Source organism: Antedon mediterranea, chromosome 9, assembly GCF_964355755.1.
Source record: "Antedon mediterranea chromosome 9, ecAntMedi1.1, whole genome shotgun sequence".
In the NCBI taxonomy this organism is placed as follows: Eukaryota; Metazoa; Echinodermata; class Crinoidea; order Comatulida; family Antedonidae; genus Antedon; species Antedon mediterranea.
In genome coordinates this window covers 5,003,081-5,028,982 of record NC_092678.1, presented here as the reverse complement: position 1 = coordinate 5,028,982, position 25,902 = coordinate 5,003,081, and the positions used below count along the sequence as shown (strand labels likewise).

Below are 25,902 nucleotides of genomic sequence, written 5' to 3'. Positions count from 1 at the left end.
TATTTAGTTTTATTTGCGAAGTTTAGATTAAACATAAGTATGCTGTCAAAAATTATTGTATAAAAATAATTTAGGTTGAAGAGCCTACAGAAAACTATTAAAAATAATTGGTGGCGCTGTTTATATTCCCATAATCCTTGTTTTCAAGGCGTGTGTCAGAAACCAACTTATACACAAAAACTTCCAATTAAACAGGCTTAGCAATGGCGAATGTCTATTCAATTTCAGATGAAGAAAAGGTAAGCTTGCTTTCATATCTGTTTCTTATATAATTTTAGTTTGTGGTTATGTTTCTTTTAATGTTAATAATAATCGTTGAATGTGTGAATTAAATAAAACTCAACGACGAACTGAGCAAAGTGTAGGCCCCGGTTATTCACTTCCTGTTTCTCATCGGGACGAGAATGCACACAGGAGGACCTGGAGCCCGCTGATGACCGGACATTCTATGAGCCTTGCTTCTCAACGAAATGTGGCCCAAATAATGACAATGCATCCCAAACATGGGTGCGCAACCATGTTTTTAGGTTTATTTGAATCAATCTAGGCACATTGCTTGTTTGTTTTTGTAATGTAAAATTATTAAATATTAGAAAAAAAATTGTGTTTTAGTTTACTTTTTTTTTATAGTTTTTAGCACTCACTCGATCACCCTATACTAAAATAAAATGTAAACCGATATTTTTTTTGTGTGTATTTGTTTCAGACTCGAATTTTAAAAAACTTCATCAAGTATGCACCACCTGGTGAATTTAATGAGGTTTTTAATGGTAAGTTTTAAAATGTCAAATTTAATTAGATTTGTCGTCAAGTGTCTGTTTCCTGAAAGTTTACTTTCATTATTTACCCACCATCATCATAAAATGATATTTACCATGTTTGGTAATATTCAATTTCAATCGTATATAATTAAGTGAACATCAAATGTTTGTATTATTATAATATATATCTAAAGTAAAATCAAACTTTTTTTTACCTGTATAATCGTTCTACAAGTTTTATTTAGGAACACATGACATGTTTTAAAAAAATACTTAAACATCAATATTTTTTCTTTTTTAGATGTAAGGATCTTATTGGACAATGATGCATTACTCAAAAAGAATGGAGCAGAGTAAGTGATGTTTACAGTGCTTGTTGGATCAACAAATTCGCTTTAATTTAAATATAAACCATTGCCCCCTGCAAGATCTTGTTTTGTTTGTAAAATAAATTGATGAATTTTGTTTTGTTTTTTCAGAGCATTTGCACTCCTCAACAAGGAACAATTCACCCCTTGCAAATTAGACGGCCAGGAACACGAGGTCAGGTCATAGGTCATTGTTTACAAAGTTTGAATATTTTAGTCACTTTAAATTTGTAACTGTATTGCATCTTGGTTATTTATTGTTTTTTAATTAAAAATGTATTATTTACTATCTACTTATATTTTAATATAAATTGTTTTGTTGTTGATTATAGGTGTTGATTACACAGTATGGTGATATGAAGCAAAACACGTTTTTCGATCCTTCTTCTAAAACAACTTTCCAATATGACCATCTGCGAAAAGAAGCATCAAATATACAACCGGCGTCGAATGTTGATCAGACCGCAGAGAAATGGCGTAGTGCTCTGGAGACTGCATTGAGGGACTATATACAAGCTCACTATGGCAATGGTGTTTGTACTGTAAGTCATTTGCTATTGTAATTTGGCCTTTGACCTTATACCATTTTTAGTTTTTAACTGTCATCATTGCATAGTTATGTACTGTAGTTATAGCTTGCTCATTGAAAAGGTCATTGTAAGGTCAATTGTAGGATATGATCTTGGTCATTGTTTAAATTTGGAATATATAGCACTAATTTGCATAACTGTTTGTTTGTAAAGCACTGTCTACACTATCAAACTTTATGTGACAAAAAAATGTGATGTGCCCATAGATGGACATGATGATGTCATGTCACTACCATATTGAGGTATATCACTACCATATTTGGACTTTTTTTGTCATACTAGTTTGATAGTGTAGACATAGCTTAATGATTGTTGTGTATATTATAGTATTTAAGATTTGCAACATATTTATGTTTATTTACAGGTATATGGAACAAGTACAGGAAGTGACATCACTCTTACTGTATGTCTAGAACATCATTTGTTCCAACCACATAACTTTTGGTAAGCTTAACTTATTTTGCAGTTTGACACGCCTTCCAATCATCAGCCTATCAGCTCAAAACATAATTTATATTTAATATTTAAATTTAAGTGAAATATAAAGGGAAATAAAAGAATAAACAACATTTTCCATTAACTCCTTAAGGAACCACTCAAAGTAAAGCTTGTTTGTGCAAGAGGTTGTGGTGATGTACAGAAACCACAAACACATTTATTTCCTACAAAATGTATTAATGATATTGATTTTCAGGAACGGCAAATGGAGATCTCAATGGTCAGTTACGTTTAACCCAAGTAGAGGGTCAGCCGAGGCTAAAGGTCTTTTCAAGGCACAAGTTCACTACTATGAGGATGGTAATGTCCAGTTGGTCAGCCATAAAGAGGTCAAAAAAGAACTAATAGTCACAGTAAGTAAACATTCTTAATTTGTGTACTTATTTTGAGTATACTTTATTTATGTACTTATTCTGAGCATTTACTCAATTTTGAGTACTTACTCAATTTTGAGTACTTACTCAATTCAGAATACTTATTCAATTCCAAGTACTTACTTAATTCCGAGTACTTACTTAATTCCGAGTACTTACTCAATTCTGAGTACTTACTCAATTACTTAAGTCAACCTGATCATATACATTACATTATTTTTCGCAGGATCCAACAGGCACCTCCAAAGAATTTGTGAAAATCATTGAAAACGAAGAGACATCGTACCAAAAAGCATTAAGTGAGAACTATACACAGATGTCGGACACAACATTCAAGGCACTCCGGCGGCAACTACCGGTCACGAGGACAAAAATTGACTGGAATAAAATCGCAGGCTATAAGATCGGTCAAGCTTTGAAGAACGATGGAGTTTAGTATAATATAATGATTAAAGCATGTTGTCATTACATTCTTTATAATATCTTTATTTTCAGCCATCCAACACAGATTATTACTAATTAGAAATTTTCCGATGGAATAATATATAATTTTAACAATAAATACTGGAACGTTATTTCAGAGACCAATACCATGTCAATTATAAAGTAGTGGTGGTTTAATGTCGTGGTCACCTTCTAATCTAAGGTCTTTGGTTCGGGTCATATTCATTTCTTTTTTCTCACAACTGATCCGTTAATGCTGAAATTGTTTTGTTTTTGTTGTTTGTGAAATAAACACGGCGATAATAACAAATTTAAAAATGATAAACAAACTGATGATGATTCTTGTATTATGTTTATCATATTATTGTGTAAAGAACTTTCTCAATATTTTATTAATAGTTACTAAGAAATAAGTAAAAAAGATTTTTTTAAATAAAATCTAGAATTGGCTGCCCACTCTTTGCAGGTTTATAGACAAATTGGTAATATTCATGTTTAAAGTACAGGAGATAAAAGCAATCGATTTTATTTATTTTTTTTTTGTTTTTTGCTGCTTATTTTGATTAGATAACTTGTATAGAAATATAAGATCCTGTTGATAAAGGGAGGCTACTTGTAATATCTTGTTATTTTAGTTAATGTCTCTGTTGTGATATGCAACAGCAGTATATAGTCACTTGTTTGGTTTCTGATAAGCCCAATTCCCACTTGGACGTAGGCGCATAGCAAGCGACTGTCTGGATGATCCATCGCAGTGCGCAAGCGGGATCCAAACTTGTGTTTTTGCCAGCAGTGTGCATCACGATTGTGCTCAGCGCAATTGCATTCAATATGCTTGTTGGGAACCAATCCTTGTGAAGATCATAGGACTGTTTATGCTTCAGTGATTTTGTTTACATTTGTTGATCAATAGTGTGGCCTTAAGGTTGGGTTTCCACTACTATAGCTAATCAGCAACAAGCTTAGTGGGAATTAGTATTTAATCAACATTGCTGTTGTGTAAACAGACCTACTACTAATCGAAATAAAGTTGAATAAATTTTTATAACACTATACACTTTAATGTTTCACTTGGCTGTATTTATTCATTTTGATGTAACTTTTCTTATTCTTAATCTACATTTTTTCCATAATAAAACTAAAAGATTGTATACCATACATACTATACCATTTATGAATACAGTACCACCAATTACATGAATTTGAATAATAAAAAAAAGTACAAGAAAATATATGTACAGTATTGTAACAAGATTGCATTTTACAGTATTATCAGTATAGTAGGCGCACGTGTAAGTGCTTGTAGTTGTTTCAAAGATTATATAGCGCCGCTACGCGGCGCAAGATAGGTAACTGTTGTCAAGCTCCTATCTTATAACACTACGCGCCCAGTAAATCCATGGACGCCATTCGGGCGGACAGGTTATTATTGGCCCTGTTTCTGCTGCCAACTAAATACCGTATATTATACGGTATTTTTTGAATACCGTATATATACGGTAAATTTTTGGCAGCAGAAACTGCGCTCATAAAAAATATACCGTATTTTGTATACCGTATTTTCCCCACAAAATTTGTGGATAAAATACGGTATTTACAAATTTATACCGTATTTTTTGTACCCGTTTCTGCTGCCAATAAAAAATACCGTATTTTTTTTTTACATGACAAAAGGTCACCATTCGTGTTTTTATTTTCTGTCGCTGTTAGCTGCTTTACACACATGTATAGATATATTCGGCGAAAATGTGGAGCGAATACGTCACAGTTTTACTAAATAAATGTGTGTGGGGAAGCTAAAATGTCTGACCAACTAAAAGGTAATAAAAGGGACAACCACTTTATAAAGACATTTCTAAAAAAATAAAGCAGGAGTATGGAATAAACTTGTCTCCAAAGCAAGTAAACTCAAAGCTGAAGAGCCTGCGAAAACAGTACAACATTGCAAAATACAATAACTCGGGGAGGGAACGAATTAATTGTCCCCATTACGATGTTTTCTGTGCTCTCAACATCTCTATCACTAGGGCTAGGCTGTTGAAAGTGAGACGTAAAACTTCCTTTATTGCGACTTTTAATTATCGATCAAATAAATGAATGGCAATTTGGGTAAAAAAGATGAAATTTAACACGACCACCCAAGAAGTATTGTTAGCAGAAACGGGGTACTAAAAAATACGGTATAAAAAATACCGTATTTTATACCGTATTTTTATACCGTATTTTGAGCAGTTGCAGCAGAAACAGGCCCATTGTGATTTAAATGTAAATGGTTTAAATTTTGCGGTCCGCCTCGAAGTATCTGTGGTTAACCATCCTTATGATTGATACATGGAAAAGGGAAGAAATTATGTAAACAAAGTAAAATAAAAGTTTCTTTGGGATCTGGACACTTTACGATTAATTCTGTGTGTTTACATTTATATGTTTGGTTAGACAACTTCATTCTTTAACCGAAACATCGTGGATATTGCCTTGACAACGACTTTATTCCGGTTCAAACTTGTCCGCCGGAATGGCGTCCATGGATTACAAAGGTCTCACCCAAGTTACCTATCTTGCGCCGCGTAGCGGCGCTATACAATCTTTGGTTGTTTGACCCAATTCCCACGCCCAGCAGCCAGGCATTGCGGTATTTTCAAAAGAATGCGACATCCTTTGTGTTTACCGCCGACACGCGCGCGAGTCGAGTACCATTGATCATCAGCAGCAGCAGTGCGTAGGCGCGCGTACTGGAAGTGCTTAGTACGCGTAGGAAGAAAAAAATGTGTCGAGTTCTATTGCCGTTGAGGGAGCTATTTTGTCACCATCTGTCAAAGTCGAATGATTTTTTTAGAATAATTTATGGTTAAAAATCGGGTCGTAAAACGCCGTAAAATGGCAAAAGATGTACAAAGACGAGATGCTATACGTATACAGGTTATTGTAAGTACATTTGTAAATTGTATGTTCTTATTCAAATGATATTTTATGGTATAAATCTGTTGCCAGTCTGTGCTAAGCCGCGTTAGGCCTGTCTGACGGAAAGTGATGGATGGTTTGTTCGGGCAATAAACCGGGCTTCTAGGTGTATGTATACCCACATTAATTGGGGCTACGATTTGATATGCATTTACTCTTATATAGTTGAATAAATCAATTAATTAAAAGGTGAGGACATGTTTGTAAGCATTTATGCTAGGCCTAGGTAGTAGGCTAGCCTAGCTTTTAAATTATTATTTATTATTACAACAAGTATTGATATTTAAAAAAAAATTATTATTTTGAATGATACTGAATCTGATGTTCAGATGATGTTTATGAGATGTTAAGTTGTCAATTACCATGTCTGGGAAACATTTATAAAACACTACCTAGAAAGGAACAAACATGGATGCGGCAGGGAGGTATAAAAATAAGTACCTCCCTGGATGAGGTGTGTGTGTCTTTTACGCAATTTTCAACAATTTGGACTACTTAGATTTGTTTGTGAAATTTACAAGTTGCACAAGACTTATTGCCCAATTTCAAATCGATGAATAAACAGTTTTTATTATTATTAAAATACCTTGCAAATTAGGCATATCATGTGCACATCCATAAGTTTACATTCTAATCTGACCTTCAGTTGATAGAATACACTGACCATCTCACTAACTGACCAGGTACAATCACAAGTTTTCAATGCATTTATATAAATTCAAGGAGATGCCTTCATTTGTTATTCACTTGCCTGTTATCATAAATCAGTATAAGTATCTCAGCACACCATATGACTTTGTTTGGTTTGTGAGATAAAGCTAGATGTAGATAGAAGAAGAAATCAAAACATTCTTGAGAAATTATTACATTTTTTTAAAAACAACATTCTTACAATTTTTATTTAATTATTCAATTACCATATTTTTGGTAAAAGTATCACTGAAACTTAAAAACTATTTTCATAAAACAATTTAAAAACTGACCGGATATGGTAACTGACTGGATATGGTAACTGACTGAAACATAAAAATAAAGCAGACTATTTTAGATTATGACGTAGGTTTCATTCTTTAATTTATGCTCGTTTTGTTTTAGTATTTTGTTTGTTATTTTGTTAAAATGTGTTTTAATTTGTAATAGAGTTTGTTGAGAGGGTTCATTGTAGGAAATGTGTACTTATTTTCTTTGTATCTGACTACATTACTTCCTTTTAAAGCTATAACATATTGTTTAGTACAAATGACGGAAGGTGTGTCACGTACTAACTTAAGTTCTTCAGGATGTATCTAGCTACTGTGTGAACTTAAAAACAAAACATAATGAGTCCATTATACTTCAAGGCTGTAGCCACCTGTACGGCTGGTAAGGTTTCAACCTGACCACTTTTTCACAAAGGCCTTTGACAACCCAGTGGCTTGAACAGAGATTGTTCTCTTTTTTTACAAAAACCGTACCACTTATTTCTTGAAAGGAGAGGGGAAGAGAAATTAGTCCATAAATTCAGTTTTCAAGTTTCAACCAGGAATTTTCCTTTACAACCTCTGGATGGTAGAAGAAGAATTTGGTCAACACTCTTGGGTTTTCCTTATTTTGGGAATAACTTAACTCAACCCATTTCCTGAAAGCCTAGCTGTTTATATATTAATACTTTCCTCCTGTTTTGATCATGAATAATTCCCAATTTGTTTTAAAATCATTCTGTAATTATCATTTGATCTCTATGTATGCAAATTAATTCTAGGTAAACTTTGTAATTTATTGGAACATTTTTATTGCATACAGATTAATTCAGTAGGTTGCACCTGTTGGTTGGTTGACACAGCTGTAAAATAATAACAATATATATAGGGAAAGTACTAAAGTCAGTGAATGTACTAGTACCGTACTGTACATGCCTGTAGATTTATACTAGCTGATAGTACCCATCCAGTGAACATGTTTCTTCAAGCTCTCTGTGACTAAACTGTAGGCGTATGACCTGTAAGTGTAAAGATGAGAATTATAAAAGACTTTTTAGAAATCGCTGTTGATAAACTAATTTTGAGACATGCTGTGGCATAAAAGGTGAGAGTGTCATCAGCCCTGTGCTTTAGTTAGGAGAAGGCAGATGTTTTGTGCGATCCTGATACACATCCCTGATACATCCCATCATGCCATTATTTGTCCGATTGCTTTTCCAATGACTACATAACAGGGAAATCTTGCCAGTGATTATTCTTTGAAGGAATGGATATAAATGATATCTAACGGATTTAAAAAAAAAAAATTATGTTTTCCGGCATGGATATCCTTCTCCGCTTCCCTGTGTATTTATATGAGCAAATGACAAACTAAAATAGGTTTAGATGTCCATAAGATAAATTCTTTGAACTAGCAGCTGGGGTGTTTACTGTACATGGGAAATGCTGCAGCAGTGTACACATTGCCTCTAGCTAGTTTGAGGCATAAGTCACAGAATACAGTAGCAAGTATTATACAGTAATATTGCTCACTGTACAGACAAATGAACTACTGTAAAGCTCTGTCTATACCATCAAACCTTTTGTGATAAAAAATGGGATGTGCCCATATATGGACATGATTAAGTCATATCACTACTATATCTGGACATTACTACCATATTTGGGCACATCACACTTTTTTGTCAAACTAGTTTGATTATGTGTGTAGAGCTTAATAACATATTGACTGACACATTTTGAAATACAGATATTATTTTTGAAAAAAAAAACAGTGATTTCTCAAATCCTTAAATAGTTTATCAGGTTATGCTAGATAGTTGACTCCCTGCCTTAGTTGCTCAGTATTAATATTACATCAGTGTTGATTAATATAATTTAGAATCTGTTTTTCTTTTACTCCTTAAAAATTTCATTAGAATCAAATAGTGTACAGCCTACAGGCCTTTATTCATACTGTATATCATTATATATTATTCATATTTTATACTATACCTGGGCTTTTGTATTTGAACTATCTTAAATTATGTATGCAAGCTAAGTAGCCTGCTACAGAGGTGATGATGACGACAATAATAACGTATAGAATAACGAGCAGGAGGAGGTGGAGCGATATGCAAGGGAGCTCATGCAAAATATACAAGACGATGACTCATACAATCCATTAGAATACTGGAATGAAAAGACTAGCAAATCAAAAAGTAGAAAAGCTGTCTGTCTTAAAGGCTTGTCAGCCAGCAGACAAACATACTAGATTTCATGTTTTGTTGACGAGATTCAGACAATGGGTGTGTTTTAGGTAAGGACAATTAAATACCTTGTTGTTTTTGCATATTTTTTTATTTATTTACTGTAGAATCACGTTGAATCTGCTAGATGTGATAATAGAATAAGATTTGAGTTCGCAACTTAAAAACAAGAAGAATTTCTATTTGTTTATGAATTTATAATTGTGTGCATAACAGTTAATTAACTGAATGATTCTACTATTATAATAAGTTAGTTTATCCATCATTTTCCTCTCTAGAAAGCTATATACATATCTTTTACATTTTTAAATTTAAATTTATGTACTGCTTAATTTGTAATTATTATGTGACTGCATTTTGTTATGTTTTTTTAATTTCATAAAATATTATTTTTGTTATATTTTAGATAAATTGATATGTTTATCACTGTAAAACAGATTCAATCATAAAATGTCAAAAGTATATTATTTTTTTGCATTTGATGAAAATTGACTGCTAACGATATGAGTATCACTTACAAAAATACTGACAATAATAGTTTTACCTGCTGAATACTTGCCATATTAAACAATCAATCAAAACTGATATTAGATAACATGCATAATACTTAGGTGTCTTAAATGACAGGTATATTTGATGTATAATAGGGTGACAGTGTATTGACTGTATATATTATCATTTACCTCGCTGAAAAAAACTCCATATACAGTATACTATATTTTGAAGCTATTTAGGTTTGTTCGATTGGTCTGTTTTGAGAAGATCTAGGTTCCCGGACTCCGCTTTGTTTCTATCCGATGTTGTGAGGTGGTTTCCCAAATGATCGTAAAATCAAAACGGTACTGGGTATGACCAACTAGCGTTCTTGTCACCAACTAGTCATCCATTCATAGAAGTACTGATGTAGTAGCCTATCTGTACAGTGACCATAGAATAATAATAATAATAATAAACAGTATTTATATAGCGTGTGACCCGAGACATGACTAATTACGACTTTTAGTTGATAGAAGATTGAAAACATTGCAGAACAACTTATCTTTGATACCAGTTTAGTGCTCTGTCTACACTATCAAATTAGTTTGACAAAGTGTGATGTGCCCAAATATAGTAGTGATATTCCCAAATATGGTATTTGAACACATCTCATTGTTTTGTCACATAAAGTTTACAATATTTATTTAAACAGTTCCATGGTTATCTAGTATTCACATGATCTAATTTCTATTTATAGATCTTTTGTCATTTTGATTAGCTACTTATCTATTGTTTTTCAATCAATTCATGAATTATTATAATTTATTCATGAATATCTATCGCATGTAGATACAATAATCTATCCTTTAAACAATTTAAACTATGTTATTTCTTAGTAATGGTTTCAAATTACCTACAATTACCATTTTGCATAGATTATGTTTCTAGTAGCACACTTGTATTGGCCAATCAAATTCAATGATTAATCTTTTAATCACATTAAAATCCTGTATTTTTTCTAGTATTTCTCAATTTTCCCTAAAAAGAGATATCTGACCAAGTTAGACAATTCATTTCATTTATTCGACCACCATTTTTGTTTACCCTTTAATTACTTGTATCTTATTAAAGTACCTCTGTCAAGGAGGTTATGCGATATTTATTTGTTCGTTTGTTTATATGTCTGTTAGCAGGATAACAGCAAAACTAAAAGATGGATCTTTACCAAATTTGAACCACAGATAGACATAATTATACTCACGGAAGAGTCCATTAAATTTTGGAGACAATCCGGACCAGGATCCCAATTCTGGACGACTATTTGTGACTGGTTTTATTTTGTTGTATTTTGTAGAAATGTGCAGGCTTATATCAACCTGAATACAAGACGTTTAGTGTTGATCCTGAAATCACTAACTTTCCTATGTTACACAATCTGTTAAGTCAAGCATTCCAACTACAAGGGTAAGTATCAAAGAACTTATAACACAAGAATCTCCTGTTCGTCCGAAGCGCGTAACAATTTCGAAAGCCATTGTGGGATAGAATAGAGCTATGGGTGGCGCCATTGTGAGCCATGGAGTAGGGCGCCCGCATCAAATTAGAAAGTCAAAATCATAGAGGGGATCTGCTAATGCTCTAGGGGGGATAGAGTAATTGACTGAGGAGTAGGGCGCCCGCATCAAATTAGAAAGTCAAAATCATAGAGGGAATCTGCAAATACTCTAGGGGGGTAGAGTAATTGACTTCCTAGTTTGGAGGGGGCGCTGCTCTATGCTGTGAAATGGCGTCGCCCAGTTTGACCTTTTAACCCTGTACTTCTGATACTGTGTTTTGAATGCAAATTGAAGAACAGGAGATTCTTGTGTTATAAGTTCTTTGGTAAGTATACACTCTGCTTAAAGTTAGTCTTACAGTAAGTTGCTTTTACACTTGATGATGCCACAATCACATTAATGTCTGTCGTCTTTTTTGTGAATTTAACTTTAAGTTGCGGCTTAACTCAAGCACTCTACACGTGTGTGTGTACAGTACTTAAATCACTCTCAGTCTTATACATATAAATTATTATAAATACAATTACTAAGTACAGTACCATTTTGTTCATTCCACAGTGACTTTACGATTAGCTATCTATCTCGTGATGAGAAGGGTGTTGAAGTGTACCTATCCTTACTGTCTGACTGGGATTTAGATGCTGCGTTCCTATCAGCGTCTGATCCTGTACTCAAGTTAAAGGTGGATGCTAGACCCTTTGAGGGACCAGGTAAAGAATATTAAATTAAGAAATATGGCAATAATAAAGATGATAAAAATCAAACTTTGAGTAGCCCATTCTGTAGATTTAATAGTTATTCACTTTCAGCGAAAACTAAAATGAAAAAATAATGATTTTGCATATAAAAAATAAACGAACTGTTACATTTAACCAGGCTTCCGGTTGACTATTGTTTTTCAATAATTCACTGGGTATATTGGTATATTTTTTTATCCAGTTTTTGGTACATAATATTGTAAAAACATTGTATTTGTATATTTTGCACAGCCCCAGAGAAGAACAAACATGTTGATCTGGGCCTCCATGGTTAAATAATGTTGAATTGACATTACATTCATTTTTAAAGAAAACAATATGTTTTTTAAATGTTTACATTGTATGTTTACAGGTCTAGATGACTGGGATGTCATCAGTATGAAAGACACAAGTCACCGCCACCACGAACGCTCAATGTCAATGCCGTTTGTCGGAACGTTTATGGATTCTGTCGGCCGAACGTTCAACCGTGTTCAGAAAATATTCCAAGGTGAAAACAACGACGATAATGTGTATGAGCTCCCTTTAAAACCGTTAGATGACAACGAATTCTTGACGTATTTGGACGAGGGCGGTCGTCTTGTAAATAAGGAAGGACTCATGCTGCGTGTTTTTCAAGGAGGAGTTGAGCCATCGTTACGTAAAACAGTCTGGCGCCATCTGTTGAACATCTTCCCGCCAAGTATGTCGGGGGAAGAACGATGGGCGTACTTAAAACGTAAAGATATTGAGTACCATGCTTTGAAAGATCGATTACTTAACAACCCACGTGAAGATTTTAAGAATATAATGAATATGGTACGCAAAGACGTCCTGCGTACGGATCGCTTGGAAAGCTTTTATTCCAGTGGTGCTGACGAGAATCCTAACGGGAAAAAACTGTTTAATATTTTAACGACATACGCATTATCACATCCTGCTATCTCGTACTGCCAAGGCATGAGCGACCTTGCTTCGCCGATTCTTTACGTCATGCAGGACGAGGCACAGGCATATCTATGTTTTGTAGGATTAATGAAGCGTCTCCATGGCAACTTCTTAATGGATGGAAAAACAATGTCTGTAAAATTTCTCCACCTCACAGAACTAATAAAAGTAACAGACCCGGAGTTCTACAATTATTTACGGCAGGAGAACGCTGACGACTTGTATTTTTGTTATCGTTGGCTGCTTTTAGAACTAAAACGTGAATTTTCATTCCAAGATGCTCTTCGTATGTTAGAGGTCATGTGGAGTGCGGTACCACCAAGCAATCCACCGCTGGAAGGAATAAAACTATCAGGGCCGCCAACCAATATGTCACCAACTGCGTTTGCAACAGATAAAATGCGGTTTAAATTTGCGAGAGAACGTTCAAATTCGAGGAGAAGGAGCGGAAGTCTTAGCAGAATGCGTGCGAGCTCTGTTGAAAGTGATGACGGCCTGCGTCTTTCACAGAAGGAATTTGCATCAGCTCATGAGGATCTAGAAGTATTCAAAGAAGAGACTGATAAAAGGTTGGCCAATTCTGAACGAAAATTATTAAAACTTAATAACAACAAAACATCACATCAAAAAAATACTGATGAAATAATCAGTATTGATACGAAACTAAAACGACAAACAGATACTTTGGAAAATGATAAAAACAAGGAAAATGCAGAAATCTCTGGTGAAATTAAGGCAAGTGAAGAGCACATGGTAGCATCTCCATCATCTCCGTCGAGGCGTACCCTTCCAAAAATACCAAACGAATGCAGCACTTCACTACCATCCGTGAAATCAACTAAAAAGACAAATCTTAGAATAAACTGCAATGGAAACGGCGTCATAATGTCTCCTAACAGTAATTGCGCAACTGATGGCGCCTTCATTCCTGAGACATCACGTTTGATGTCATTGAGTCGTGACGACTCTGGAGTTGATATGGTGACTACCTCTGAATCATCTAATGGTGAAATGTCTGTGACATCAAGTGGAGAGATTCTATCAGGACAAGATATTGCTTCTAGTGAAGTGATGTCAGAAAAATCGTGTCAAGAGGTGTCAGTGACATCAAATGGAGAGTTATCAGATTCAGCTGGTGGAGATAAGTTACATACCTCAACTAAAGAAATACCACTGGAGTTAAGGGATGGCGTGGAAAAGTCTTTGGTTACTAAAGGACATTTAACGGCAGATGTTGTGAAATCTCTTTCGGTTACTGAGAAACCTTCATCGACACAAAATCATTCCACGTTAACAAAAACTGATACTGGTAATCCATCAGACATGTCAAAGAACATTCCTTCCAAAGAACATACATCTTCCCCATCATTGCCAGAGAAGAAGACGTCTACATCTTCTAATACTCAGTCATCCAAAACAGCATCCAAAATACCTTTTGTTTTAAGTACTTTAGAAAAGAAAATAGCCGAACTTACAATCACTTCAAAGCCAACGAATCTTCCAGTAAGTTCTCAGTCGTCACAAGGGGGCAGCAAATCAACTAAATCGTCGCCAATGAGCCCTGTGAGGCGACCCTACAGGGGACTCCCGACACCCAAAGATTTTGGAATGGGTAATCCGTTCATGATGTTTCTATGCCTAACGTTATTGTTGGAACAGCGAGAGTACATTATGGCGTTAAAAATGGATTATAATGATATGGCCATGTTGTTTGATCGCATGGTTCGCAAGCATGACTTGAACCGTATGCTCTGCAAAGCACGAGACATGTACATCGATTACTTAAAAGCAGAGATTAGCTTTGGGTATTGGGAGGACGACCACATTCACAAAGAGGGCAGCAGTTTGCCCGAGTCACACAAAACAAATGATCGGGTTACTACAAGTGCACAAGTTTGATGTCATACCAAATTATTATCTATACATTATATATATAACCATCATAATAAGATATATTTGCTTCCATATAGTGATATCAATATTCTTTATATACAATACAATATATATATATTACTGTGGTTAATATTGAGTGTACACTGGTATCTAGTAAGGTGTACTGTATTAACTTATTAAAACATAGTGAACTCCACTTGCTGATTGGCTGGCATGAGTGCTTGCGACTTTCTCTTGTGCAAGTTTACTGCAAGATTACTGCAGTAATCTTAGATAAATTTCTCAGTTTAACAAGTCCATTTATAATTAAATCAGGGTTGACTGACACTACTGTATATTACATTATATAATACAAAAGTGTATATTATTATCATATTTTTTTTATATTTAAAATATTTAATTCTAGTTATTTTAAATTATATAAAATTAATCTGATATTGTTTCAATATCATCAGAGATAGGCCACCTAACAATATTTGGCTAATTTTGTTTTGTTAATTAGTTCTATTTTAATTTATTTAATGACATTAAATTATACGTTGTTATTTTGTTGTTAGTGCGTAAAATTATAATTATAAAAATGTACATTTTTAAAAAGATGTCAATATATAATTTAATTGAAAACGTTATTTGTTATTGATCTTCTGTAAATTTTGTTAATGAGATTTTTTTTATTCTTACATTGATAATTTATGTAATTAACGTTATGACTAACAATTGATTTTTATTATTTTTCACACACCCATATTGTGCCATGTTTAAAAAGCATTCCGGATTTTATTTTAAATAGAACTTCAAACCAAGACTAAAAATGTATGTAATGTTATTTTTTAATGTTTTTTTCCATACATTGTAATTTTATGTTACAAAAGCATTCCAGTGTTTTTAACTATATTCCATGATATGTATATGTTATATGTTATTTATACAGACTAAATTTGGCATTTTTTCCAAACACTAAACATTCCACTGAGACCGATAATTCACAGGTGACCGCATTTTGCTGTTTCCCCTTTAATTCCATGTTAAAGTTATTCCCATGTTATTTTATACTGAAATTAAAGCTGAGAAATGTCTAGGTAATACAGGTAATTATTATAAGATTTAATCATTATAATATATTATAAACAGCACAACAACATTCCAGTAAACCATAAAATTAAATAAAATTCAAATTTAATTTTCAGACAAAAACTAATACATTTTAAATACTGAGCACTTTACATGCAAATCAGGTGTTATGTTAGAATGTCAACATGACACAAAATGTCTTATGGCAAAGTTTTGATATTAGAAATGGTAACTGTGTGTGAACATATGCTTAGTATGCAAATGAGGAAATTCATTCTTAAAGAAATTTATATTATGATCATTGAAACTATGCAGAGGCAGATCCAGATGACCAAACTGGCTCTGTTCTGCACCCAACTTTTTCGATGATGAAAAAGGGGATGTCTTCTACCTAGTTTTTGCTGGGGAGGGGGAATACACTTTTTCATCACCCATACACTTATAATTTCTACTTTTTTCTACTGTATTAATAATTTATAATTGTTATTTTTTTTTATTATTAAAATATAGATGTTGATGTGCATTGTTTGATCAGATCAGTCACTGGTACTGTGTCATGAATTACAATTATAAACAGTTAAATTGATACCATATTACGGAGGTCAAATGGTATATTATTGTATTCAAACAATGCATCCAATTATATATATATATGTAATATTTTATTTGTGGAATTTTATTTAAGTTTACATGGCAATTTTTTTGTCAGTGCAATAAAAGAAAAACAACAAATTAAATTGTTATTCTATTTGAATGCTAAAATTATTGTGCACTTCGACTAGATAAGGGATAAGGTCATCAAAGTTGGTGCAATGATGTCATCAAAGTTGGTGCAATGATGTCATCATTGCAACATAACTATGGTACCTTACAAAAACATTATCAAATGGTGAATGTTTTTACAATTAACGTGACGTACAATCTCACTTAATTTATATAACCAAGGGTTCAATTAAGTACAATTTGCTTTCTTACTAAATGAACGTCTAACAACTACATTACCTCTAAAATTGTAGCAATTTTCATGTAACATTATTGCAAAAATAGATAATAAAATGAACGAATGAATGAATGTACACATTAAAATACAAAACATTTAAAATTGATATTGCTACAGTAATGTGTAATTATTACTATTAATAGCTTATTCTTTCAATATTTATTCAACATACTGTATGTATTTTAAACGTTAATAGAAAAATGGTTATTTCATTCCTGCTGGTAAAAGATGTTCAATTTGCTAAGGGCGCCATTTCAAACTTTTGACTTGTCCGTCGACGTGTTTAAACCATGATTTCTGTACATGCCACATGTCCCCAAGTGCTAAAGAAACAAAAACATAAATTAGATCATCTGGGTGCCTTTCATTTGCATAAACCACCTGTAATATTAGAATACCATTTAAATTATTAAAAGCCAAATTGTACTTCAATTGGATGACTAAACCAGAGCTTTTGTTTTAGAAAAAAAACATTTTTTCATAAAGGTTGAAAATTGTTCTTACCACTGAAAACTGTTGGGATCGTGCATGGAAGCTGTTGGGCATGTGATGTACTGTGGGTGACCTGCTTCCAATCTCCATACTCGTCGTTCTGTACATAGGGTTCTGTGATTTAGTGTTATAGCCCTGAAAACATTCTGCAAAAAACCAATGTATAATTATTATAGGTTTATCGCAGATAGCTTGATATTGCAAAGACCATCATTGCACAGCAATGCATGGTGGGAATGAATTGGAGGCAAAAACGTAAACAACAATCCCTTAATAAATAATATTTACTTGCATAATATTCATTAATTATGTTAATACAGTACTTCCATTCCGGTCTACGGAGAACAATTTGTTATAAAACAATTTTGTTATCTCTTGTTTTCTTACCTGGATGTTCAAACCTATCTGGTAGATTATGTGTTCGGTAAAAATCTGATGTTGCATGTTTCTGTGAAGTTGAAGTCGGCAGAGAAGCTTCAGTTTGCGGAGATTGAAGACCGCCATCCTAATTTAAAACAAACATACCATGGTGTACCGTTAGTTTAAATTAGCCTCTAGGCCTAAGTATTTTTTGTAACTGGGTGATTCTTCAGTAAGTGTCTAATTTCAGGTTAATAAAAAATCGTTTTTTAAACTTGAATTTTTTAAATTGTTAAAGTTTATTCAGATAAATGAACATGTATTACATGGCAAGCGTATGTTTGTCGCGATCTTTATTATATAGGCCGTCATCTCCGTCACAACGAAACATTGGGAAATGTGACGGAGCTAACCGTGACGGAGATGATGTATTTAGCTTAGAACAGCCCAGGCATGTCTGACAGCGGAGACGGAGTACATACTTCTAGATACCGTGAATAAATTGTACTTCCAGTTGAAAAAAAAATCAGAAATTATAATTATTTAATGAGTTCTATACCGTTCGGAAATGACATTCAATAAAGGTACGCAACTGTAATTTTTCTAAAACCTCGTTTTATTAGCTTTTTTCCTCTTTTATTCTTTTTTTTTTCAAGTTTTACTTCAATATCTTCGTATGTTTACAACGCACAATCAATTTTTTTCCCCGCCGTTCATTAAACTGTAGACGGCACATTTAAATTATGTGACGGATATGACACAAAAGTGCGGGACAAGCTTTTTCCAAACAAAAACTTAAAAGTTTGAGATTTAATGTATGCAGAGATGTATTTTGAAGAATAAAATCGCATGATATCATGATTAACTAACTTTTTACTATATTTTCAATAACAAAAGTCAGGTTATGAAATATACGATTGGGACATGAGGTTTTAGGGGGTTGCCTGAAACATTTTTATAAAAATTAACAATATCAATGTTATTATCTTTGGTTTATGTAATTAATTATATGAACAATAATGATGATTATGATATAGCCTAGGCCCTAAGTCAAGAATTTTTATTTTTGAATGATGAATTTTCAGTCTCTATCCCACCAAAGTATCGCGACACAATTTTAGACACTTTGACCCAACTCTTTCCTCCTCTCCTATCTATGTTGGCACACCACACCACCACCAGTCCCATCCCTCTCTCTCTCTCATCATCAGTCTGCTGTGTGTAAACGCAAGCAATCAATTCTGGGTAGCCTAACCTAACACTGGCTAGCCTAGCTAGGCCTACCTAGCCTACTCTAGCTAGTAGTAGGCTAGGCCCTAGCTAGCTAGCTAGGTAGGCGGCCCGGCGGCGGCCCTACTAATAAGCTAGGCCTAGACTATTAACAAAATTGTTCTACCTGATTTGGGAGTGTCACTTTGTTTTCTGCTGCTGCCATGACTGATATTTTAAAGAAATTACGGATCCGAAATTACCACTGTTGAGGCTTCGTTTTACGTCTGCTGTTGTTGTTGGACAACGAATGATCGATCCTCTGCGGAGAAAAAAAAGCAATCAATTTACTGCGTATAAATAGTTGGTTGCCAAGCAACAACTAACATTATAGGTGGCGCTGTTTGCTCTCCATTTTTTCAACGTTGGGGGTGTCCTCCAGATTATTTCGTTCGTCGCCGTACGTCAAATGTGGACGTTGATTACCAGCTAAAATGACGGAATATAGAGGAGGAATGAGGGAAGATGGGCGTTTGAGGCAGCTCCAAAAGAGAAGGGAAAAGCAAAAGGAAGAAATTGAAAAGAAAAAACTTAAAATTGAGACTGTAAGTTAAAAATTGTTTATGTTTAATCCTAGCTAGGCCACACTGGTAGAATGTATTGTCATAATAGAAGATTTACACGCACACAACCCACTTTCCAGGCGTTGATGTTTCTATAATATTGTTATGGCCTGAACACCCGGCCTAGCCTTAAATTATGTCGCGATTTGAACGAGTATAACAATACACTCATCTTTGTTAGTATTTATAACATAAATCAGTATATTTTGTAAATTAAACTTTTTTTTATCTATAGACTAACTATTAAAACTTGTATTTAATGATTTATTTATATTAATTAATATTATAATTTATATACTGAAAGAATGATTATCAAATAACAATACATTACAATGAATAATTAATTATTATTTACATTTATTTTTTTTCTATTATTTTATTAAAACAGGAAAGTAAATTTGCGTCAATTGGTACAAAATTCTCTTCTCACTACGATGCAGTTGAGCAGCAACTTAAATGCAGTACTGTTGGTAATTAGTGTATACTTATCTGGTCCAACGAATTACCACATCAAACCACACCCCAATGATGAACCACACCAAACCCCAATGATCCGCATCTTACGGCAAGTGGTGCTTACGATGATCACCCTCTCCGAACTTCTCCCTACCTCTCCCTCTGAAAAGATGATCAGTAAATATGTTCATTGGGGTTCGGTGTGGTTCAAGTAATTCATAGTCGGACTCTTCTTATGTAATGTGTCACTTGGACGTGTGTATCATTCTGTATGTTTTCTTCCCAGGGTTAATGACACTTGATGAAATGAAGGCAAAACGAGAAGATCTCATCAAAGAACGTGAAAAGGAGCTTGCCAAAGCAGAACCAAAAAAGTAAGTTTATTCAAAATGGTCAGCAGAGAGAAAAATAAGAAGAAGAAGAGGTAGTTCTGTTCTCAAAATGTGATGGATATTTTCATCAACTGTATCATAAAATTAAAATTATCTCAATAGTACAAAACTAAAATTGTCTACTTCAGGTTCGGAGAGGGCAGTAAGAAGGATAAGAAAAGGAAAAAAAATAAAATAAAAAGCAGTGTAACTCTATCATTTGCAATGGATGACGAAGAAAACGAGGAGGAGGAAGAAGAAGAAGAAAAAGGTGAGATTAAAATAATATTTGTGCTTAAGTAATAATGTTTATTTGTTACGAAAGCATCTTCTTTGCATTGGAAAGAGTTTTTTTTTCATTTTACTCAATTACATTTCATGTTTTTGCAGTTGAAGTAAAGAAAAAGGGCGTTGGAAAGAACCCAGATGTTGACACTAGTTTTCTTCCGGACAGAGAACGCGAGGTAACGAAACGTAACTCGACTTCCTTTTCTTGTAGACTGAGATCAAAATGCTGTATCAGACGTTTTATTATGACAAGTTGTTTGTTTTGCAGGAAGAAGAGAACAAAATGCGAGAGGAATTGCGACAAGAATGGGAAACCAAACAGGAAGGGATTAAACGTTAGTTGAATTTATTCTTTTATGCAAGTAAAATTAAATTTATTTAGGTGTTATATAATATAAACAAATCAGGCAAAGAACATTAATTCTAAACCGCCCGGTGATATACTGAAATTTAATTAATTAATTTGAAACGATAAAGATGAGGAAATCTGTGAGAATGAGAAAAAGTCGCCCCAACCGAGACTCGAACTCGGACCGCCTGCTTGATATGCAGATGTCCTAACCATTAGACCACTGGGGCTTTCATGGTATTGTTCGAACTCGATTGGATAGCGACTCTTTGTTATATAATATACAAATAATGAATGTGGAGTGTGTATTTTTTACATATCAGCTTGTTTTCCCTTGTGTATTTACAGCACATGATTTCGACACACATTGAATTATTATTTTCTTTTATATTTTATAGAAGAGGAAATTGAAATTACTTACAGCTATTGGGATGGATCTGGACACAGAAGACAGACAAAGGTAATTAATCTTTCAAATTATTCATCTTTCTTTCTCATCTCTCTATTGTTTTCAACCTTCCTAGTCGTCATGGCAATAACACAATTGTATTAATTTTTACAGATGAAAAAGGGTGACACTATGCAGAGGTTTTTGATAAAATGTTTGGAGAATTTAAAGAAAGAATTTAGTGAATTGAAGTAAGTGCCCTTTAATGATTGTCTTAAATGTCATTTTGACTATTTCATTTATTCACAGTTGTTAGGCTCACAAAAAAAAATAACCTGCCTCTTTTTTCAGAGCATGTACGGTAGAAGCTCTTATGTATGTCAAGGAAGACTTGATTCTACCACACGTGAGTTATCCTCATCTTATTTAAATGTAGTACAGTCTAAACTTTGATAAGAATACAGTATTGTTTTCCACCAATCGTTATAATTATTTATTGACTGGTATATCTTTATTCAAAAATGAAAACAACAAATTTACAAAAACAAAATTCATAAAATATAGCAGCATATAGGGACGCATGCGTCCCAAGCTGAATTGCATTTCATGATAACAATAAAATAAGTGATTACAATTAAAAAAAAAAAAAAAAAAAAAGGATCGAAGGGCGCAACTCACAAATTAAATTCGTTGCTTAAGTTAATCAAATAAGGTAGAGGACTGTTACTATGACGCACTGTATTACAATTGACGTTGCGAATCCTGTCGGCATTGCGGGTGTTGTATTTGTGCACAACATTACATCATTTCGATTTCTATCATTTTTCCCAGCATGCAACATTTTACGATTTTATCGTTACCAAAGCAAGAGGCAAAAGTGGTGAGTCATAAATTCATTTTTCAATCAAATACAGTCTGACATTGTGAAATTTTACATGCAATGTCTGGCTGTATGAGCTAGTTGGATAACCCCTAATTGTCTGGCTGTATGAGCTAGTTGGATAACCCCTAATTGTCTATAGGACCATACACAAGCAAAGTGTTTAGTAGTTGTGATCACAGTATATTTATATATACTTTTGTACAAGGAGACTAATGGTTGTAAAAGCCTTGGCACCATACCATCTAATGTATTGTTCATACTTCTCATTTCAGGTCCACTGTTTAATTTTGATGTTCACGATGACATAAGGCTTGTGTCGGATTCAAGAGTTGAAAAAGATGAGGTACGTTAAAAACTGAATGTACAAATCCACTGCTTCTTCACACAATAACTGTTTTTTTTACAAACAAAAGTACTAAAACTAATCATACATACATAGCTTTTTAAGATATAAACTGAAACTAAATGTTTTCTTTTCAGTCTCATGCAGGGAAAGTTGTTTTACGGAGTTGGTATGAGCGCAACAAGCATATATTTCCAGCGAGTCGATGGGAAATATATGATCCAGAAAAAAAATGGGATAAATACACTGTAAGTTATCTTGACATACTCTTTGATTTGATGTAGAAGATAAGTCAATATTTTAGGATCAATGATTAACATAAGTTGAATTTTTTATGTACAGTGCTTAAAAGGTTTTACAACTTCAGGCTTTATAAATCCGGGATAATATTATTATCATCATTGACATAAAATCAAATAATATTTTGTTCTTTTTAGATTAAATGAACTGCTTGTGTACAAGGAAGAATGAGTATTTTACAGTACAGTGTTTTATCGTCTACATTTCTTGCATTTAAGTACAGGCCGAGTGATCTTGTAAATCATGCTATTTATCATCATCTTTGTTAATCCTTTGAATTTTGTAAATAAATACATTTTTGTAAACAAACTTTGAAGTGTGGAATCTTTATTGCAACGAGTCAGACATCTTACAGCAACACATGTATATCTTGTATTTGAACCTGTTTGATTAAATTATTGAAGAGTTTTGAGACACACAGTAAATACCATACAAATTGGACTACAGTACATTGTATAAAATCATCATTTGTTTTCCATAATTTTAATTAATAATAATTTCATTAATTTCATACAGTTTGTCACCATATTATAAAAAAATAAATTATACATTATCAGTAATATTTAAACCTATTTTATTAAATTATTGAAGAGTTTTAGTTGAATACAATAACAGCTACAGTACCAAAGAGTAAGTTTTACTTATTTCATGATTATAATTGATGCACTATAATTTGTCGCCATTGAACAATACAGTGCCATAGATATCGTGACGTCTGTGTTCCCACACTGGCATCCTCTTTCGAACCTGCTGTATGTAGTCGTGGTCAACATTGGCTACGCACACATCAGCGCCCTCTCGGCAACAAGCCAGTATTGTCCCCCATGGGTCCACAATCTGCAAAACACAAGTAAGATTAGGTAACGCATTTAAAGAACGATGAACTGTAACTTTATTTGATCACTTTTGTATGTAAAGCGCTTAGAAACATTAAATTAGACGCTATATAAAACTACCATTATTATTATTTTGTAAACCACACTCCTGTATAAATATGATGATGTAACCATTTATTTATAATTGAACTGACCATAGCGTGACCATAAGACGTTCTTTTCTCGTTGTGCTTTCCAGTCTGAGCGGCTGCTGCAACATAACATTGGTTTTCAATGGCACGACTACGAAGAAGAACCTAAACAAACAGTTGGTATGCTACTTTAAAATTCTAAAAATGATGAAAATAATTTTTTATTTAGGATTTTATTAGCATTTATATGCTTAGTGGTTGACATTCTTGCCTTCCAATCCCAGGGTCTTTGGTACAAATCCTGGAACTGTGAACAGTTCCAGGATTTTTCTAACGGCCAATAGAGTGCCATCTACCTAACCTCATTTAAAAAGGTTTCCCAGTTTACCATCCTGTAATTGGTGAGTTGTGCTCTTGCTATTGGAGTGAAATTGAATGAATCTGCTCACCTCCCAGTGTGCCATTCCTGTCGTCTGTGTGAATGCTGATGGGAAGGTCAATATGTCCGCTCCTCTTTTTGTGAGAGCAATTGAGAGCTCAGGGAAACGCATATCATAACACTGGTGGTAAATTATTTAAGAAAACATCTAAACCATTTTTATTTGTTTTATACAAATTCTTCTTTAACAATAAAAAAGTTTCACTACTGGTACATTCTATAAATAAGTAATACTATAATTTATTAAATGTCAAAAGATACAATTGCCATGCCCACGCTTCCAACTGGTGACCTCACTGGTGAAATCAACCTCGTTCCTGGAATGGTTTGGTCCGTTTCTTTCAGTCTAACAACATTTGGTATATCAACATCAAACAGATGTGTTTTTTTATATACAGCGATAATCTTACCAAAGTTGTCGATCAAAATGTGCGCATTACTAAGCATGTTTCCATCCTCCTGTTAAAATATTATTTATAAATAATTAAATAAAAAATGTATTAGTTTACGACCACCCCAATTTAAAATGGTTTGACCCTGCTTTACCTTTAGATGTACTCCACCTAACGATAGCCACTGATCGTATTTCATTGCTAAATTTTTATAGCGCGACATAAGCTCTCCATCTAATGATATTGCCATGGCAACTGCTTCTTCTTTGGTCTTACTTATAAAATCGCAACCTTCTGGTAAGAACGTCATCTAGAAAAGTAAAAAATGACAGTTTTACAACACGACAACAGGAAAAAATGCGAGGGATCCTGACATTGTATTTATTTTAATTTAATTTTTATTGTTACATGTTTATGTCTCGTCATGTTGTATTTTTGTGAGGGTTCCTAATGATCAGCTTCAGCTTAATAGACCACCCTCATAAAATATTGTTGAAATAAATAAATAAGGGAAGGATTTGCATTTCAAAACTATGGCATGGCAGCAGTAAAAACTAACATACTTCAGCTCCCATTTGCGAGGCTCTGTGCACAAGTTGTTCACACGTCTTGTAGTTGGCTTCTATATCGCTCGTGGATGTCATCTGGCAAACGGCAATCAGATTCAAATTGCTCCTACTCATCATATTGGCTTTTGGTAAGTTTGACGAACTTTGTTCAAACATAGTGCGGACACAGATAAATAAAAATCTAAAAAACAAAGAAAAACTACAGTTCTTTATAGTTATTATTTTTTTTCAATAGCAGTATAGTATTATCGTGGATTTTAAATAAAAGAAAAAATGTATTATTAAACCTAACAAATTTCTAGGCCTATCCTGGCTTTCAGTGCACTGCCTCCTGCCCAACAGGACCATCCGGTGTCCTGGAGTAAAGATGACAGGAGGACCTTCTTGTGGGCCTGGCCTAAACAACCGACGGCAACCAATAAAACAATCAAGTTAGGAATGAAAACATACACCTACTTAAGGAACTAATGTTTTTCTACAACTAGGTATACATAATAACTTTCTAGCTTCTATAAAACATCATATTTAATCATTTTTAGTTTTGTGAAAATTGATTCTGACGTCTATCTTTTTTAACATGTCGCCCT

The 25,902-nt window shown here is 33.7% G+C and overlaps 5 protein-coding genes across 6 annotated transcripts; 3 read left to right on the top strand and 2 right to left on the bottom strand.

Moving 5' to 3' along the window:
* The first annotated feature begins 144 nt into the window (after window positions 1-144).
* LOC140059000 (F-actin-capping protein subunit alpha-1-like) lies at window positions 145-4,090 on the top strand. The gene is made up of 8 exons (XM_072104805.1): window positions 145-239; window positions 707-770; window positions 1,063-1,114; window positions 1,241-1,304; window positions 1,462-1,671; window positions 2,084-2,163; window positions 2,414-2,570; window positions 2,818-4,090. Exons 1-8 carry the CDS (start codon window positions 204-206, stop codon window positions 3,025-3,027), a joined length of 873 nt encoding a protein of 290 aa, XP_071960906.1. The 5' UTR covers window positions 145-203; the 3' UTR covers window positions 3,028-4,090.
* Window positions 4,091-5,834: 1,744 nt separating this feature from the next.
* On the top strand, window positions 5,835-15,144 carry LOC140059161 (uncharacterized). Its single transcript, XM_072105007.1, has 4 exons — window positions 5,835-5,960; window positions 11,036-11,145; window positions 11,796-11,947; window positions 12,348-15,144. Exons 1-4 carry the CDS (start codon window positions 5,880-5,882, stop codon window positions 14,819-14,821), a joined length of 2,817 nt encoding a protein of 938 aa, XP_071961108.1. The 5' UTR covers window positions 5,835-5,879; the 3' UTR covers window positions 14,822-15,144.
* Window positions 15,145-15,974: 830 nt separating this feature from the next.
* LOC140058617 (piercer of microtubule wall 1 protein-like) lies at window positions 15,975-19,275 on the bottom strand. The gene is made up of 4 exons (XM_072104300.1): window positions 19,135-19,275; window positions 17,766-17,883; window positions 17,391-17,524; window positions 15,975-17,209 (listed from the first exon to the last, which is right to left on the bottom strand). Exons 1-4 carry the CDS (start codon window positions 19,171-19,173, stop codon window positions 17,141-17,143), a joined length of 360 nt encoding a protein of 119 aa, XP_071960401.1. The 5' UTR covers window positions 19,174-19,275; the 3' UTR covers window positions 15,975-17,140.
* A 133-nt stretch (window positions 19,276-19,408) lies between these two features.
* On the top strand, window positions 19,409-23,250 carry LOC140059005 (protein FAM50A-A-like). The gene is made up of 13 exons (XM_072104813.1): window positions 19,409-19,552; window positions 19,959-20,040; window positions 20,313-20,400; window positions 20,547-20,668; window positions 20,788-20,861; window positions 20,954-21,020; window positions 21,433-21,494; window positions 21,597-21,673; window positions 21,774-21,828; window positions 22,254-22,302; window positions 22,578-22,648; window positions 22,786-22,896; window positions 23,086-23,250. Exons 1-13 carry the CDS (start codon window positions 19,442-19,444, stop codon window positions 23,092-23,094), a joined length of 978 nt encoding a protein of 325 aa, XP_071960914.1. The 5' UTR covers window positions 19,409-19,441; the 3' UTR covers window positions 23,095-23,250.
* Window positions 23,251-23,263: 13 nt separating this feature from the next.
* Window positions 23,264-25,901, bottom strand: LOC140059006 (deaminated glutathione amidase-like). Of its 2 annotated transcripts, XM_072104814.1 has the most exons (7): window positions 25,772-25,901; window positions 25,310-25,496; window positions 24,901-25,056; window positions 24,616-24,813; window positions 24,365-24,475; window positions 23,979-24,080; window positions 23,264-23,785 (listed from the first exon to the last, which is right to left on the bottom strand). In XM_072104814.1, exons 2-7 carry the CDS (start codon window positions 25,469-25,471, stop codon window positions 23,615-23,617), a joined length of 900 nt encoding a protein of 299 aa, XP_071960915.1. In that variant the 5' UTR covers window positions 25,472-25,496; window positions 25,772-25,901; the 3' UTR covers window positions 23,264-23,614. The 2 variants fall into 2 exon arrangements, with proteins under 2 accessions (XP_071960915.1, XP_071960916.1); XM_072104815.1 differs by lacking the exon at window positions 24,616-24,813.
* Window position 25,902: the final 1 nt, after the last annotated feature.

Excerpts from the sequence above, each read along its gene's own strand:
- LOC140059000 (XM_072104805.1), top strand. The coding sequence starts at position 204 with ATGGCGAATGTCTATTCAATTTCAGATGAAGAAAAG. Across the intron at positions 771-1,062 it reads ATTTAATGAGGTTTTTAATG|ATGTAAGGATCTTATTGGAC; the intron begins GTAAGTTTTAAA and ends TTTCTTTTTTAG. Across the intron at positions 2,164-2,413 it reads TTCCAACCACATAACTTTTG|GAACGGCAAATGGAGATCTC; the intron begins GTAAGCTTAACT and ends ATTGATTTTCAG.
- LOC140059161 (XM_072105007.1), top strand. The coding sequence starts at position 5,880 with ATGGTTAAAAATCGGGTCGTAAAACGCCGTAAAATGGCAAAAGATGTA. Across the intron at positions 5,961-11,035 it reads CTATACGTATACAGGTTATT|AAATGTGCAGGCTTATATCA; the intron begins GTAAGTACATTT and ends TGTATTTTGTAG. Across the intron at positions 11,146-11,795 it reads CAAGCATTCCAACTACAAGG|TGACTTTACGATTAGCTATC; the intron begins GTAAGTATCAAA and ends TTCATTCCACAG.
- LOC140058617 (XM_072104300.1), bottom strand. The coding sequence starts at position 19,173 with ATGGCAGCAGCAGAAAACAAAGTGACACTCCCAAATCAG. Across the intron at positions 17,525-17,765 it reads AGATAGGTTTGAACATCCAG|AATGTTTTCAGGGCTATAAC; the intron begins GTAAGAAAACAA and ends GGTTTTTTGCAG. Across the intron at positions 17,210-17,390 it reads GATCCCAACAGTTTTCAGTG|CACTTGGGGACATGTGGCAT; the intron begins GTAAGAACAATT and ends TTGTTTCTTTAG.
- LOC140059005 (XM_072104813.1), top strand. The coding sequence starts at position 19,442 with ATGACGGAATATAGAGGAGGAATGAGGGAAGATGGGCGTTTGAGGCAG. Across the intron at positions 19,553-19,958 it reads AAAAACTTAAAATTGAGACT|GAAAGTAAATTTGCGTCAAT; the intron begins GTAAGTTAAAAA and ends TTATTAAAACAG. Across the intron at positions 20,862-20,953 it reads TTCCGGACAGAGAACGCGAG|GAAGAAGAGAACAAAATGCG; the intron begins GTAACGAAACGT and ends TTTGTTTTGCAG.
- LOC140059006 (XM_072104814.1), bottom strand. The coding sequence starts at position 25,471 with ATGTTTGAACAAAGTTCGTCAAACTTACCAAAAGCCAATATGATGAGT. Across the intron at positions 24,814-24,900 it reads TAGGTGGAGTACATCTAAAG|GAGGATGGAAACATGCTTAG; the intron begins GTAAAGCAGGGT and ends ATATTTTAACAG. Across the intron at positions 23,786-23,978 it reads CGTCTTATGGTCACGCTATG|ATTGTGGACCCATGGGGGAC; the intron begins GTCAGTTCAATT and ends TGTGTTTTGCAG.